The sequence below is a fragment of the Castor canadensis genome, chromosome 6 (genome assembly GCF_047511655.1).
Source record: "Castor canadensis chromosome 6, mCasCan1.hap1v2, whole genome shotgun sequence".
NCBI lineage: Eukaryota > Metazoa > Chordata > Mammalia > Rodentia > Castoridae > Castor > Castor canadensis.
Genome location: NC_133391.1, coordinates 131396165 through 131412953, shown reverse-complemented (window position 1 = coordinate 131412953; position 16789 = coordinate 131396165). Strand labels below are relative to the sequence as shown.

General features: G+C 37.1%; 1 protein-coding gene across 5 annotated transcripts in view; it reads left to right on the top strand.

The window, feature by feature from the left end:
- Nucleotides 1-16789, top strand: part of Map3k1 (mitogen-activated protein kinase kinase kinase 1) — a 76346-nt gene that overhangs the window by 46311 nt on the left and 13246 nt on the right. For all 5 annotated transcript variants that reach the window (XR_012449167.1, XM_074077482.1, XM_020178118.2 and 2 more), the window contains exons 3-11: nt 1641-1841; nt 5378-5578; nt 6087-6203; nt 6540-6688; nt 10117-10238; nt 10812-10893; nt 11125-11308; nt 12998-13276; nt 14732-14853. Coding sequence is in view for 4 of the 5 variants with exons in the window: in XM_074077482.1 (XP_073933583.1) it covers nt 1641-1841; nt 5378-5578; nt 6087-6203; nt 6540-6688; nt 10117-10238; nt 10812-10893; nt 11125-11308; nt 12998-13276; nt 14732-14853 (1457 nt within the window). In the remaining variant the exon portion in view is untranslated. The remainder of the gene's footprint in view (nt 1-1640; nt 1842-5377; nt 5579-6086; nt 6204-6539; nt 6689-10116; nt 10239-10811; nt 10894-11124; nt 11309-12997; nt 13277-14731; nt 14854-16789) is intronic.

Below are 16789 nucleotides of genomic sequence, written 5' to 3'. Positions count from 1 at the left end.
TAGTTCCTCAGTCCATACCAGACACATTCCAGATTCTCAGTTACCACGAGTAGCTAGTGGCTGCCTTTGGGGCAGTGCAGTTACAGAACATTTCCATCATCCCGGCACTCTTGGAGATCTAGCACTGACTAGTCTCTACTTAGATGTCTCCCTAGCTCCTGAAGCTTTGAGTACCTCTCACTGAGCTGTTACACGTATTCTGTTCACTAGTTCTAATTTTAACCCACGAAGCAATACAGAATAAATCTGATTATCATCTGTATGTCAGTGTTTTGACTACTGTAGTGCCTATGAGTCCTTTCCTTTCCAGCCAAGCTTCTGCATTTCTTCTTCACATGAGGTATATGGTGGAATTCCTTCACCATTTTAGTTTTAATTCACAGCTGAGGATGGAAAATCAGATACTTACGTTAGAGAATTTTCTATTGAAGCATCTTGTAGAAGGTGGCAGTTAGAGAGTCAGATATCTACTACAACAGTGTTAAGAACTTTTGAACATTTAAAGCCATCTGTAGTTGGAATATGTTGGTCTCCAGGCCCCTTGAGCTGGAGGTGTTCAAATAGAACCTAACTCTTCTTAGAAATCACAGCATTTTTACAAAGGAGCCAATCATTTATCCTTTGTTACATACAAGCTAACACTGTCTAGTTTCCTAAGACCAAATTTTGTTTTTTCTCACTGTCCGCTTTCCTGCAAATACTTAGGTACCCTGTCTGTGTACACAGGATAGAGTGCAAAGAGAAGTGATATGTGGAAGCCCTTAAATTAAATTATCACATTCCGTATTTTGTGGTTTATAAACTTCAAATTATTCTTAAGAAATTTGCTGTCTACTTGACTAATTTTATTTGCTTCTCTTATGTTTTATGTAAGTTACGTCAAAACCTTGAAACATATGAAGTAATCTCCCAGTGGGAAACCAAGGCATATACAGAATAAAAAAAAATGCGTGAAATAAGACTAAGTGCCCAGTGTGTAGGTGGGCAGAAGAACAATAAGGAATAGGAAAGAGAAAGAATGTCAGGCTGGTTAAGGGTGAAAGGTACGATTTCAACCAAGCCTTAAAAGATGGATGAGTTTTCCTTATGTGAAGTTGTGCTGCCTGGGCATAGCAACTAGCTATATAGCACAGGGTGAAAGGCCAGTAACATCTTTTTTAAAAAAGAAAAAAAAGCAAGATGGTTTATATACATCAGACTATTTGAGTACTTAAAATTACACTTTGTATTGTTTCAAGACCTGCATTTTTTCAAAACAAATAGAAAGGAAAATATCTTCAGTTTCATTCAATAAATTAATTGTTAAAGTTATCTTTTCCACATTTGTTTATTAACTTGTGATTGTTAGCTTTGAGTGTTAAATGAGTTAGGGGATCTAAGGACAGGAAGTACCATTTCTAAAACTTTATACAATAGCATATTAAATAGCATCAGTTCAAGATGGCTGACATTTTGTGTAGGTAAAAATAGTCTTTAACATTAGTGGCTTAAAGTAATACCAAATAAAATTTTGTCTGTTATATGGTATATTTATGTAATATTTTATAATAACTCATTAAATTCACTTTCGGGTCTGTGATGTTCAAATGTGTGCTTTTATATTTTTAAGTAATCAAAATGTTGGAATACTTCTGATTTAGGTGGTAAAACCAATCCCCATTAAAGGAGATGGATCTGAAATGAATAACTTGGCAGCCGAGTCTCAAGGAGAGGGTCAGGCGAGTGCCACTTCACCAGCCCCCAAAGGCCGACGCAGCCCCTCTCCTGGCAGCTCCCCTTCAGGTCGCACAGTAAAATCAGAATCTCCGGGAGTAAGGAGAAAACGAGCTTCTCCAGTGCCTGTAAGTAAACATTTTGACATGTTACTTCTTTCATTTTTACTAATTTATAACACAGAAATGGTTCCCTAGCCATTTCTTAGAACAGTGATTTTCAGTTTGAAGACTCATGGTACATGAGGGGAAGAATTTCTGAAACCCTTTCTGGGAGTGTGTTAGGTCAAAACTAATTTTATGCTAAAAGTGATATACTGTTTGTCTTTTTTACTGCACTGATAATTGCAGTGATGGATAACTCTGGTGGCTCCACCTAATGTAAGGCTGTAACAGTGGAATTTGTATTCTTCATTGCCCTGTGTTGGCCATTTAGAGTCACTTTCATTTAAGAATGCCTTTGTCAGCCAGGTTCTGGTGGCTCATACCTATAATCCTAGCTACTTTTGAGGCTGAGATCAGGAGGATCATGGTTTGAGGCCAGTCTAGGCAAATAGTTCATAAGACCCCATCTCAGAAATAACCAGAACAAAATGGACCAGAGGTGTGGCTCAAGCAGTACAGTGCCTACATTGCAAATGTCTGCTTTGCAAGTGCAAAGTCCTAAGTTCAAATTCCAGTGGCACTTAAAAAAAAAAGAATGCCTTTGTCAAAGAAATGGAAATTAATTTTCTTAAGTCTCAACCCTTATTAAATATGGGTCTTTTTAATATTCTGTGAGGAAATGGGAAGCATACATAAAACGCTCCTGCTATGTACCAAAAACACAGTACTTGATTCAAGAGACGGCATCTGTGCAGTTGTTAGAGTTGCGAGCTAAACTGTAGTCATGTTTTCATGGAACAACATTATTTGAAAGAATGACCAACAAACTATGGTTATTCAAACTTGGATATTTAATAGACATCTTTCTTAAGATGAGTTAAATGAGACTGTCTCTTCAACGAAAATAACTAAATGTTTTTTCATAAATGATAAAATTTGAGATTTCAAAGCAAAAATGAGAATTTTAGAAAACTCATCTCCAGTACTTAAACCTTTCTTAACAAGGTTGGTATTATCAAATGTAACTTTTTAAAATACATTGTAAAATTTAACTTTGTGAAATTTGGAAGATGCATGTGGCATAGTTAACCAATATTTTCCAGATGACCAGTATATGATAAATCAAAATCATTAACAGGATTCATTCAAAGTGTAAAGTATGCCATCTGGATTTTAATGCACCAGTAGGTTCACGCCTGTAATCCCAACTACTGAGGAGGTAGAGATCAGGACAGTTGCAGTTCAAGGAAGCCCAGGTAAAAAGTTAGCAAGACCCCATCTCAACAAGTGGGAGATGTAAGTAGGAAGTATGAGACTTTCTCTAAAAAAAATAATTAAAAATAATTAAAGAAGGGCCAGGAGCATGGCTCAACTGGTAGAGTGCCTGCCTAGCACGTAGGAGGCCCTGAGTTCAAACCCTGCTTCTGCCAAAAGAAAAGAAAAAATACTTGGTGTAGTACTAGTGAAGATAAGCATAATTATGTGAAAAAGCTGTTAAAATGCCCCTACATTTTATAACTTCATATCTTTGTAAGCCAGATTTTCTTTCATAAACATACTTTATTCAGAATATATAGCAGACTGAATGCGGAAGCAGCTATGAAAATCCAGGTGTTCTTTATATTAAGTCAGACATCAGAGATTTGCAATAGATGGGCGATAGCTTCATAAGAGACTTCTGGGGTGGAAATACACATACAAATGCTCTTCCTAACTTTGACTAGCAAAGTAGTGGATGGAAAAATGTTGAGTCAGTGACCACAAGAGGGACCTTTGGTTTTCCTCAGATCTGCTATTAAGGCACATAAATTCTTCAAAAAGTGCATTTTTAGTACTAATGCAGTAGCCATTACTTATTAACTCATGGACATGAAAGTCAGGCAGGGCTCAGCAGGAGTGACTTATCTTTGCTCCCCCATGGCATCTGCTGAAGTTGAAATACACAAGACTGCTTCTCTAGTCATCATTGCTTCAGCTGGAATGCTAGAACAGTTGAGGGCTATTGACGTTTCTCCCTCATAGGGCAGTGATTGAGTGCAGAAGTGTTTCAAGAGAGCAAGTCCCAACATACAAGCTCTTTTCAAGCCTTCACTTGCATTGTTTGTCACCGTCTACTGCTCAAAGCTACTTACATGCCCAAACCCAGAATCCACTTGGTAGGAAAACACAGGCCATAAATCGGGAAGACGTGGTTCATGGGAACATCAAAGTAAAAGGGGACCACAGCATAAAAATTGCATCTTCTTATGCTCCCTACCCCAAAACAAAACTTTAAAGCAAAGTAAGCAAGAGGCCATTAGCCTGCAGTTGTTTCTATACTTGCAAATTGGACTGAGTTTTGACCAATTACCAATAACTAACCAGGCTGTTGGTTATTTATAACTAGGGACTGCCAATCACACATGCCCAAATAAGGCAAAAGCCTCACTGTAGCCAGTTGAGCAATTTTTTCACTTTGCTCTGTGTTCAGCATGCTAAATCATAGCTCTCAGAGCTCTTCCGATTTTGACTGCTGCCTAATTCATAAATCATTCTTTGCTTAAATTAATTTTATTTTGTCTCAAGTTTCCTGTTAACAGCACTCTGTTCCCTAGCCCTAGGCAATCACTAATTAATTTTCTGTCTCTATATATTTCCCTCTTCTGAACATTTTTTATAAATGGCACTCTCTAACATTAGTACTTTATGATGGGCTTCTTTTCACTTAGTGTCATGTTTTCAGGTTTCATCCATTGTACAGCATGCACCAGCACTCAGTTTTCAATTTCAGAATAATATTCTTTTATATGAATATATGCCACAATTTGTTTATCCATCAGTTGGGCTGTTTTGGCTGTTGTGAGTAATACTGCTGTGAACATTTGTGTGTAAGTTATTTTGTGCACCTGTTTTAATTTCTCTCGGGTTCATATATAGAAGTGGAATTGCTGGATGGTGCGCTACAGATTTTGAGGAACTGCTATACTGTTCCCCAAAGCAACTACACATTTTATATACACCAAAGGGTTTTAATTGCTTCATGTTCTTCCCGGCATTTGTAATTATTAACTATTTAGTGAAGCATCCAAAGCAACCAGAATTCCTACTGGGTATGGAAAAACCAAATTCTAGGAAAATCAGTAGAGTGTGGTAAAAATGATATTTAATGTTATGTTACCACAGAAGAGAGCTTTTCTTAGGTTCAGTGAGATCTTTTAATCGAGAAAGAGACTACAGAATATGCCTTGGGGAGGAGTTCCATAGCAGTGTTTGTAAACTGCCAGTTACAGAAAAGTACTTAATAAAGTCTTAAGTGGAAGCCAGGAAATTGGATATTTAATTTTTACCATGAGATACCTTATGGTTGTCTTTCTTGGCCAAAGATTTATGATGACTAAGATTCTAAAAGTTCTTCTGAGATAAATCAGACACCATTTTGCCTAACTGTTTCATTATACTTTATATATTGAGGCAGTTTTTCAGCATAAAATATTGTCACATCTCTGTCTTTACGACCTTTTTTTAGACACTAGTTTCTTAGCAAGAAGTGAGAAACTTACCTAATAAAAAATAATGTAAAGTTTCAGAGCGGCAGAATCACACCACCCCGAAGAGCCCCTTCACCAGATGGCTTTTCACCGTACAGCCCTGAGGAAACAAACCGCCGGGTGAACAAAGTGATGCGGGCCAGGCTGTACTTACTACAGCAAATAGGACCCAACTCCTTCCTGATTGGAGGAGACAGCCCCGACAATAAGTACCGGGTGTTTATCGGGCCACAGGTAGGACTTGTTGTCTTTATATTTTATTAGTGTCTGGTACTCACTCAGATTTACATACTATAAGGTTCTGTTGTTATTATGATTATTCTGTTTTGTTTTTTGCAGTGCTGAGGCTCGAACCTAGGGCCTCACACATGCTTGGCAGATGCTCTGTCACTGAGCCACATCCTCGGCCCTATAAGATTCTTAAGGGAAATAAGTAATTCCCTTCAGTAGACTAAAGTGAGTTGAAAATGTATTCTTGACTAATAAGTTTTTCTCTTAGATGTATTTATGAGGTTTTTCCTGTGGCTTAATGTCTTCAAAATACCTTAGTAAAATAAATTTTGTGTATTTAATTCATTGAAGAGATTAATTCATGGAAATATCTGTAGACCTTTTTTTATATATAAGGAAAACAGAATATAAATTAGTATAAATTTCATTAAAATAAACTTGGAAAATGACAAACCTAGAAGTTCTAATAGAATTAACCTATTAACCCATAGGTTTTCTTTTAATTCTTCAGAACTGCAGCTGTGGACGTGGAACATTTTGTATTCATCTGTTATTTGTTATGCTCCGGGTGTTTCAGCTAGAACCTTCGGACCCAATGTTATGGAGAAAAACTTTAAAAAACTTTGAGGTAATTTTTTATAAATGCTTTAGAGTAAAATTGGCAACAAATTTTTGTGGTACATTCCTGAAAATTTTCCATGCGCACTAAATTTAAATAGGTGGTGAACATTTTGAAGGTTCAATGGTGTATAAGAATTTTTTTCTTCTAGATAAAAAAAAAATAAACACTGACCTGCTATTAAAAAAATTATTCTTAGTAAACTGTACGTTATTATTTTTGAAGCTCTTAAACTATCTTTGTGAAAAAACATGTGCAAATGAAAGATGAATAGTTCAACCTCTAAAACTCATCTGTATAAATTACGGCACAGACATCATTGGCACTGTCTTTTTCCTACACCAGGTTGAAAGTCTGTTCCAGAAGTATCACAGTAGGCGTAGCTCAAGAATCAAAGCTCCATCCCGTAACACCATTCAGAAGTTCGTCTCGCGCATGTCAAATTCTCACACGCTGTCATCATCCAGCACTTCTACATCTAGTTCAGAAAACAGGTTAGTACTTTTTAAGGAATTAAGCATTAATGCAGTGTCACTTTTTAATATCTATTTTGTTAAATTGCTCAGAAATTATTTAATTATTAAATCTTGGTTTTCGTGTTGAAATCAAATATTTATGGTCATTTCAAGGACATTTTATTCTAAAAAGTATAGCATTGAAGGGCCAAGCGTGGTGGCTTACACCTGTAATCCCAGCTACTCAGCAGCTGGAGATTAAGGCAAACCTGGGCAAATAGTTAATGAAGCACCATTTCAGCCAATAAGCCTGGTGTGGTGGTGCATGGGAGGCTGTAGGTAGGAGGATCATGATCTAAGGCCATCCTGGGCAGAAACATGAGACCCCTACCTGAAAAATAATTAAAGCAAAAAAGGGCTGGGGGGAGGGTGAAGTGGATCAAATGGTAGAACACCTGCCTAGCAAGTTTGAGTGCCTGAGTCCAAACCCCGATGTTGTAAAAAAACAAAACAAAACAAAAGAAGCTATAGCATTGTAAATGGCACATTAACACAATAAATGTCCATTTTGTCTGAAAAATCAGGTAGCAGGTGCAAAAAAAATAAGTAGCTGCTATCCTGTCGGTCACTATGTTTTGCCAGCTACCTAATATTCTGGCTCTTCTATTCTTACATGAACCTCGTTAGGTAGATTTTATCACCGCTTTACAGAAAATGAAGCTGAGGCAGTGTGAAATGGAAGGAAATGTCTGTAGTTCTTTTGTAAATAAATTACATATAAGGTAAAGTGGTTTTCCAAAACTACTTTAAACTGTAGGATTTGAAATAGTATAGCATCACAACTTCTTTTGCAGGGATTTTCAGAGGGCCAGTGAGGGTATCAGTGTGTTCTACGTAAATAGACTGTGAGCTGTAAGTCAGAGGTGCAGTACTAATCACAGCCATTACTCAAAGTCTTGTGTGCTCCCAGACTTGCCATCACCGGGATAAATTCAGATGAATTCACAAGCTTCTAAGGATCCAAGATATGGTCAGAATGACAAGTGTAAAGTTTTCTTCAACTCATACTATCACAATAATTCAGATGACCCTTCTATATCATGATTTTACTATTTTTAGTATAAAAATTAGATTTTTAAAAATTATTCAGAAAGGAGTAAGCACCTCCTGTGTGTCCCACAGCACCCCACTTTGAGAAACAAACTGAGTCTAGGTGGTTAAGTCCCATTTTCATCCCATCAGTCTTTTAAGTATTGTGAATACCTCAAAATTCATGAAGAACAGAGAGGTGAGGATACCATAATGAGCTCAGTAAAGAGAGAGGTTTTTTACATCTTTGGAAAACTTAAGTGTTTGAATTTTCTTGATTTTGATGAAATGAGTTGATTTTAGAATCCTGAAGTTTTTCAGTTGTTTGGAGTATTAAGGATTTTCTACTTTACTTAGCCCAATAATGGGCGAAGCTAGAAAAGGTCACATAACTCATTTGAGTAAAAGCACAACCAGAATTTGGGTATCTTGGCTCCTGGCTCTTTCTCTTACCCCTCATCTCTTCTAAGTAGAATGAAGGAAAAAAAAAAATCAAGCATTATTTCCTCAGGCTTCCTGACCTACATATGTTTTGAAGCCTTCATCCTTTGGATTGACATTTCTGTAGATTTTATTTTGAAGAAAGTAAATGCTTGAAATCGGATAGAGTTAAATAGAAAGTTTCTCTCTGAAAAAAGTTACCTTCTGAATATAGGCTGTCCATAATTTGAGGATTCTGTTGATTTATTTGGATTGATATATCCATGGGGGGAACCACAAAAGCTATAATCATCATACACTGATACTTGTAGCTTTTTTGTTTCACATAATCAGTGTATTTATATATAAGGACTGAAAGTAAACTCAAAGGAAATTCATTTGGAGATCTAATTTCATAACTTTTAGCTGATATTTTAGAAATAATAAAAAAAATTAGAACAAATTTTGAAAATAATTAACAAAACTTCACCAAAAAAATAAAACTGCAGAGAGGGACTTAACTTAGTTCAGAAGTTAATAAAGGGCACGGAGAGAGAATCCACAAAAGGACCTTCAGGAGCTAACAGACTTGTTCTGTCATCCTAATAACTCAAAAAAGAAGTCCTTAAAAAGATACCAGCTTTTATTTACAGAATTAATGGAGGCTTTTATAATGAGACCATCTAGTCTTGTAAAGAGGTACTTTGCTGTATATAAAGTGGTATCACTTTTCTGAGAAAAAGTAATGTAGCTTTTTAAAACATTTATATCCATTGATCCATGGAATAAATATTTTTTAAGAAAAAACTTTCCATCTGAGAAATGGGGACATGTGTGGCTGTTTCTAATAGTACTAAGATGAAAAATTGGGAGCAATTTAAAACCCAAGAGCAAATGGTTAAAGTATGCCCATGATATGAATGTATCGTGGAGCCATTAAAATTAGGCTTAATTCTTATTTAGCAAAGAAAAAATTCTGCTTTTGAAGAATTGTTGAATGCCATGGAAAAACATTAAGTGAAACTACATTCAGGTTGTAATACTGTATGGTGCATGTACCTGATTTTTGTCTATAAAAAATCTAGGTGCATAAAAGCCGGAGTAAAAAATGTAATGGGTATTAGTGGGAGGTATTATTATAATTGGCTTTTTTTTTTTTTTTTTTTTTTACTTTAAATACTCTGTGAGCCAATGGGTCTCTGTTGCAACTACTCAGTTCTGCTCTTATAGCGTGAAAATAGCCATCGATAATACATAAATGGAAGGTCACGGCCATATCGCCATAAAACATTTACAAAAGGAGGCCACAGGTTGATTTGTTCACCTTGCAGTTTGTTACGCACTGCTTTGTTCTTGTGTAAATCTACTTCTGACAAAAGCTGCCAAAATGAAAATAATCTGAAATATCAAAAGGGTGGGCACAAAGGTATTTATAATGACTTCTTAAAATGTAAAAATAAGGAAACAGCTCAAATGTCAGTAAGTGTATACTTATACAGTTAGAATCTATCCAATAGGTGGAAAATTTGACACCATTTAAGAATTATGTATGTGGCAGAAGCAACCCAAGTATCCATCAGGGGATGAGTGTATTTTTAAAAAGTGAAATAGCTGAATGTGGTAGCACATATCTGTAATCACAGCATTCAGGAGGCTGAGGCTAAAATTTAGGATATAAATCCTCTTAGATTATATATTATAGTTCATGTGTTGAGTGTATTCATAATAAGGGGAGGCAAACTCACATCTATAAATACACAAGTGTGTGAATCTGATTTAAAATTACATGTTTTAGTAGAGTAGAAAAATCCCTCAAATAGTTAATAGAAAATGCTCTTAAACAAGAATTTGTAATTAATGTGTTCACATTCTGAAGAATAATAATTCTAATTTGCATATGGCATAATTCTTCCTAACATGCTTTTGTACTTAGAACTTTTGCTTCCCCTTCCTTACAGCATAAAAGATGAAGAGGAACAGATGTGTCCGATCTGCTTGCTGGGCATGCTGGATGAGGAAAGCCTTACTGTGTGTGAAGATGGCTGCAGAAACAAGCTGCACCACCACTGCATGTCAATCTGTATGTGGCTCCTTTTCTCCCCAGGCTTGCTCAGCAAAGTTGCTCTCTGATTGTTTTATTTATGATTTAGCATGGCTTGTGGGGAGGTTGTTGAGAGCAGAGAAGGTCTATCTAAGCTTTAGGTAAAGGTTTCAACAAGTTGGAGTTTAGAGTCTGTCAGAAGGTCTCTGTGTGAGCAAAGAAATGCAGCGTAGTGTGGTACATTTAGAATTGGATAGAGTACAAGAGTTAAAAAAGGGTTCCAGCCTGCAAGGCGTACATGAAGAGGGAAGGAGGTAGAAGACCCGGGCAGACTTGACAGAGGGGAGCATCATCCAAGCAGGCTGGGAATGGCCTAGCCTTGTCAGGTGGGACAAGCAAAGTTGATGGTGCCAGAACTAGTAAAGTAGCATTTATAAAAGGGAACAGCAGCAGAATAATTAGCCTACTGTGTTTCCTCTCTGATTAGCATTGTATCAGAAATCCTACAAAACCATTATGAACAATTACAAAATACACATATCTAACGTATAAAGTATTAATGTAAAAAAGCATTTGTATTTTTGTAAGATTGTTTTCTTTAATTTTTTTCAGGGGCAGAAGAATGTAGAAGAAATAGAGAACCTTTAATATGTCCCCTTTGTAGGTCTAAATGGAGATCCCATGATTTCTACAGGTAGTAATTTTGAATTAATGATATATATGTGTTTAATGAAAACTTAAAATAATCTCTACCCAGGCATGGTAATGCACAGCTGTGATCCCAGCATGTGGAGGCTGGAGGATTGTTAGTTCGAGGCCAGCCTGGGCTACAAAGCAAATTCTTGTCTCAAAAAAAAAAAAAAAAAGGCAAAGTATGATTTAAATCTGTTAATATTTTTAGCAAATTTGTTATTTTTCATTTTAGCCATGAGTTGTCAAGCCCTGTGGATTCCCCTTCTTCCTTGCGAGCTGCACAGCAGCAAACCACGCAGCAGCAGCCTTTGGCTGGGTCACAAAGAAGGAGTCAAGAGAGCAACTTTAACCTCACTCACTATGGAACTCAGCAGATCCCTCCTGCTTATAAAGATTTAGCTGAGCCTTGGATTCAGGTAAGTAGCTCCTCACTCTTCACTTCTCATGGATATATGTACATTGCTTAATGAGTTTGCCCCCTTCCCTCAGTTGTTTATAAAACTTAGTCACCATTGGCGTGGCTCAAGTGGGTCCTGAGTTGAATCTCCAGTACTACCAAAAAAAAAACAACCCTTAGGTCGTGATATCCTACTTAACAGTGCCAGAAGTTCACTGCATTCTTGTTTTACTTTCCTTCACACTCTATAATAGAACATATGTAAATTTGTCATTATTTGTTTTTCTCCAAATTGTGTTCGTGCATCTGTGATAATTGAAAATTTTCCACATGATAAATTGTCTTAGATGTTAAGCTTATGTTTAGCTAGGGCCCATAATGTTATTGCCATTTGCCTTTCCCCTCATTCAGAGACCCGGGCTCCGGGGTGTGGCGGTGAGGCCTGTACCAGTGTGCACGTTATCTTCATCCTTTCTGACTTTAACATAACCAGTTTTTCTTTAGAGTTTGGTTTTCCCGCCATTCGTTATTTCCCTCCATCCCCTCCATTCATTATTCCCTCCTTCACTGTTTTTTAACCTTTTTGAATAAGATGAAAATCAATTATTTTTAATTGCTGTTGTCATTTCTAAAAGATGTATTCTATATTTTGAAACCTCAGTACCATTCTCAATTTGATTATTTTTAAAAAACTGTGGTCTAGTTTTTCTCTATTAACTACCTTAATATGAATATAAAGTTGGAATTCTTTTTGGGGGGAGTGAAAGGGAACTGGGGTTTGAACTCAAGGCCTTGCTATATTAGGCTGGTGCTCTACCACATGAGCCACATCCCTGTCTCTTTTTGCATTATCTATTTTCAGGTAGGGTCTCTTGTTCTGTGCCCGGGCTGGCCTCAGATTATGCTCCTCCTATCTATACCTCCCATGCAGCTGGGATCACAGGCATGTACCACCATGCCCAGCTTATTTGTTGAGAATGGGGTGTTTTGCCCAGGGTGGCCTCAAATTGCAATCCTCTTGATCCGTGCCTTCCAAGCAGGTGGAATTATAGTCACTAGCCATCATGTTGGTTTAAATTTGAAGTTCTTTACAGATTTTTGTTTTCGGAGTTTTTTGGAGGGGGAGATAGAAGCATAAAAATATAGGTGGTAGATCTATCTAATTATTGGAGTGTACTTTTAATTTTACTTGCACTAATAAATGCTACTTTTTAAACTTGAGTATAAAATTCCTCCCTATGAGTTCTAAGTGACTGTATTTAAAATTGAGTAGTATAGTGAATTAAGAAATGACCAATTTTTCTTTTTTCTTTTTGGCAGTGCTGGGGTTTGAACTCAGGACCTCACACTTGCTAGGCAGGTGCTCTACCACTCAGGGCACACCTCCAGCCCTTTTTGATTTAGTAATTTTTCAGACAAGGTCTTGTGTTTTTGTGTCGGGTAAGCCTCGCACTGCATTCTACTCACCTGTGCCTCCCAATAACTGGGACCACAGACTTGTGTCACCACACCCAGCTTGTTGAGCTGGGGGTCTCAATTTTTGCTCGGGCTAGGCTTGAACTGCAGCTCTTCCAATATCTGACTTTGGAGTAGCTAGGATTACAGCCAGCATACTTGGCCTAGTTTTTCTTTAATAATTAAAATTGTGCTTGAGTCTGTCTACTATGGTTTCATTAATTTTTATTCCCATTGTGCTTGTTTAATGCAGGTGTTTGGAATGGAACTCGTTGGCTGCTTATTTTCTAGAAACTGGAATGTAAGAGAAATGGCCCTCAGGCGTCTCTCGCATGATGTGAGTGGGGCCCTGCTGTTGGCGAATGGGGAAAGCACTGGAAGTTCTGGGGGCAGTGGTGGAGGCAGCACGAGTGCTGGAGCCATCATCGGCTCTGCCCTGCCCAGCATCTCAGGAGACGTGGTGGAGGCGTGCTGCAGCATCTTGTCCATTGTCTGCGCTGACCCTGTCTACAAAGTGTACGTTGCTGCTTTAGTAAGTAGCTTTATTCCATAAGCATATCATTGTTGGATGGTTTGCAGATGATTGTTTTTAAGCTACAGTAGAGCAGCCACGCATGGTGGCACACACCGTCATCCTAGCACTCGGAACAGAGGCGAGAGGATCATTGAATTTAAGGTCAGCCTGAGATACATAGTGAGACCCTATTTCAAAAAACATAAACAAACAAGGTATAATACAGCTACTTTACCTAAGGTAATTTTGGAAAATCCAAATTTTATTTTGATTCCTTAATCCCAAGAAATTGCAGTTTTCCATTTACTCTGTTCATTTGCAGTTTGCTGATTTTAGTCTGCTCAAATTTTCTTATGCTCTGCGTTCTCCCACCAAGTAGCAATGGCTTGCTAGTCCTGTGTTTTCTTGAGCAGGTACTTCACACATGACCAAATTAAAAATACAGAAAAGTGGTCAGTATACTTTTTTAAATTTGATGTTCATAGTCATTAAGGAGAATGTATTTTTAATAAAAATTTTGCTTGACTCTACATAAACATTGTAGAAAATTCAGAAACCTTTCACAGAAGAGCATTCCCTGACAGACTCTGAGTTGTTTTCTGCTTTAACTGTTAGAATTAGTCCTTCATGAGTGGGATAGAGTGATGAAGAGGTAATTTTGGAATCTAATTTCACCTGAGTTTTGTGTATCTCTTTGGACCATTGTTTCTCAACCTCATCACTATTGCCCTTGGCCAGATAATTTGTGGAGGATGAGGGACAGTAGGGGTGATATCTTCCGCATTGTAGGATGTTTATAAATATCCTTGGCTTCTATCTATTAGATACCAGTAGCAGACCCATTCCCCCCGCATTGCACCCCCATCTTTTCCTGGGGACTCAAAATTGCTGCCATTCATAATCATAACTTTAGAATAATTCTGAGTCTCTAAGCTAAACTACCTCTTAATCTTTTCTCTGATTCGTGCCCTAACAAGTTTACTTAATGGATCTTCTTGAGAAGCAATATAGCAGTGCAGTTATGAATATAGGTGTGGGCTAAGAATTGAGTGACCTCACCAATCATCATCCCATCTGGTGTGTGTGAATAATGTATTAGCCAAACTGAGGCCAGCCTAGGCATCTTTTATTTAAATACTGTTTTTCTGATTACCTGGCGGTATGACTTTAGAAAAGTTATTTAACCTCTCTTAAACTTTAGTTTGCTCACCTTTAAAATAAAGAAAATGCTTAATTTGCCTGTTAGACTTAAGATGATGGTATGTAGAAGCCATGATGCTCAGTACATTGTAAGAACATTGGATGATATAGCACCTGTTACTGTTTCTTAAATGTCACTGTGATTGCCACTATTTTTGGTTATTATCCATTTCTATTGTTACTTACTTGGTTGCTCAGATTGTCTCAGATTAGACCATTGTCTCTGATGCATTCTAAATGTAGTTAAACTGACCTTCATTTTTTTCTCCCCAGAAAACATTGAGAGCCATGCTGGTATATACTCCTTGCCACAGTTTAGCAGAAAGAATCAAGCTTCAGAGACTTCTCCGACCAGTTGTAGACACCATCCTAGTCAAGTGTGCAGATGCCAACAGGTAAGGTCTCCTTGATGAGCCTCAAAACTATCTGGTATTCAAAGTACCTAGCACCAAGCCTCACCCAGTGAGTATTTTATACATAGTTATTAAATAAATCTTTGAATATTGTTTTCTAGTGTGAGATTTGAAATTAAAACATAACACTTAAATCACTTAAGCAGGCTAGATGTGTGGCTCAAGTAGTAAAGTGCCTGCCTAGCAAGCATGAGGCCTCAGGGTCAAACCCCAGTACTGCAAAAAGAAGCTCTCTAGGGAAAGGAACTAATGGCAGGTAAATCCCAAACCAGCAGACTGCATGGACCCGCACATAACTGTATTGTTATTGACTCTTGTTAAATCATGTTCTTAATCTGAAGTCCAATTGCTAAGAAGACTGTAATGTTATTTTAGACAACAGTCATTTTGTCTTACTATGCCCCATTTTTCTGGATCAGAAAAGAACCCCAGTCCGTTATTTTCAATACAATGGAATTTTATTGTAATTATGACAGGTTTTGTTAAATTTTTTTAAGTTTCACATATTTCTCCAATGCCTCAAAAATAATCCTAACTGGAGAGAAAAATATGAAGTAGAGAAGTGTGGTAACAATAAAAATGAGCACAAACCATGCTTTTTTTTTTTTTAGACTAATGGTTCATTTTCCCCTTCCAGAAAGATCACTTTTATTTAATAAACAAAGCTATAATAAATACTTGATTGGCAATTGCTACCTCTTTTCATCCCAGCAGATCTTGATTGGCAAGAAGGGTTTTGTCTTCCCTGTTTTGCTTCTGCTGTTGTGCCCATTCAGAACCCTCTCAATTCAATAGTTCTCTTTCTCCCTAAGTCACATGAATTAGTTTGCAGAGTCTCAAAAATTAGGTGCCTAGCTTTGACTAATTTCTCACCTCATAAAGTCTATCTTTATGGACATTGTTTTCTCTACATAAACATATGGATTAAAGTATTAAAGATTTTCTTGTTGCTTAGAGAAAATACTCTGGAAAATGTTGGGAAATTAACAGATAATTTGCAAAATGCATAGGGAAAATCTTGTTTTCCAATGTCAGAATAGGTAATTTTCTGAGAATTTCACTGTTGACCTGGCATGTGTTGTGTTGCCTACTTTCTGAAATTCTGAAGTTGGGTTCTTTACCTGAGAACTTTGCTTGAATGATTGAAAACATAAGAAAAGTTATAGAGATTTTATGATATTTACAGTTCATTTGGAGAGTGCAAGGATTTTGGGTATCAAGGGTTTTGTTTTATTTTTGTGGTGCTGGAGATGAAATCCAGGGCTTTACACCTGAAGCTATGCACCAGCCCCAAGTTTTTCTTTTTAATTCAAGAGGGGTTTTTTGTTTTGTTTTGTTTTTTCCCCCCTTTGGTGATATTGCGGCTTGAATTCAGGGCATCATGCTTGAGCAGTGCTCCCAATCCTTTTGTTTGTATTTTTTGAGACAGAGTCTGTGGGCAGGGATGGCTCAAATGGTAGAGCACTTGCCTAGCAAGTAAGAAGGCTTGTGTTCAAACCCAGTACTGTTACTTAAAAAAAACAGATAGTTGTGGAGATAGGATCTCAACATCTGACTTTACCTGGGCTGGCCTTGAAGTTGTGATCCTCTGCCTCCACCTCCCAAGTAGTTCAGATTACAGGCCTGTACATCATACCCACCTACATTCTTTTTTATTTTAACAGATACAGTAATGAAAATAAACTTTACCTGGTTTAATATTTAAGTCATTTTTTACTGGCTAAGAGGCAATACTAAAGATACTGTGTTTGACACAGATGATAAGTTAAACTTACGCAATTAGTCCTCATAATAAATGATACTTACAGTAACATTATTGGTTTGATTTTAGTGGTGGAAAAGTAAGCATTCCTGAAAACGTTATTTTCCAACTTTCTCAAAAGATGTTGCATTACTTCTCTGACATTGATATATATCT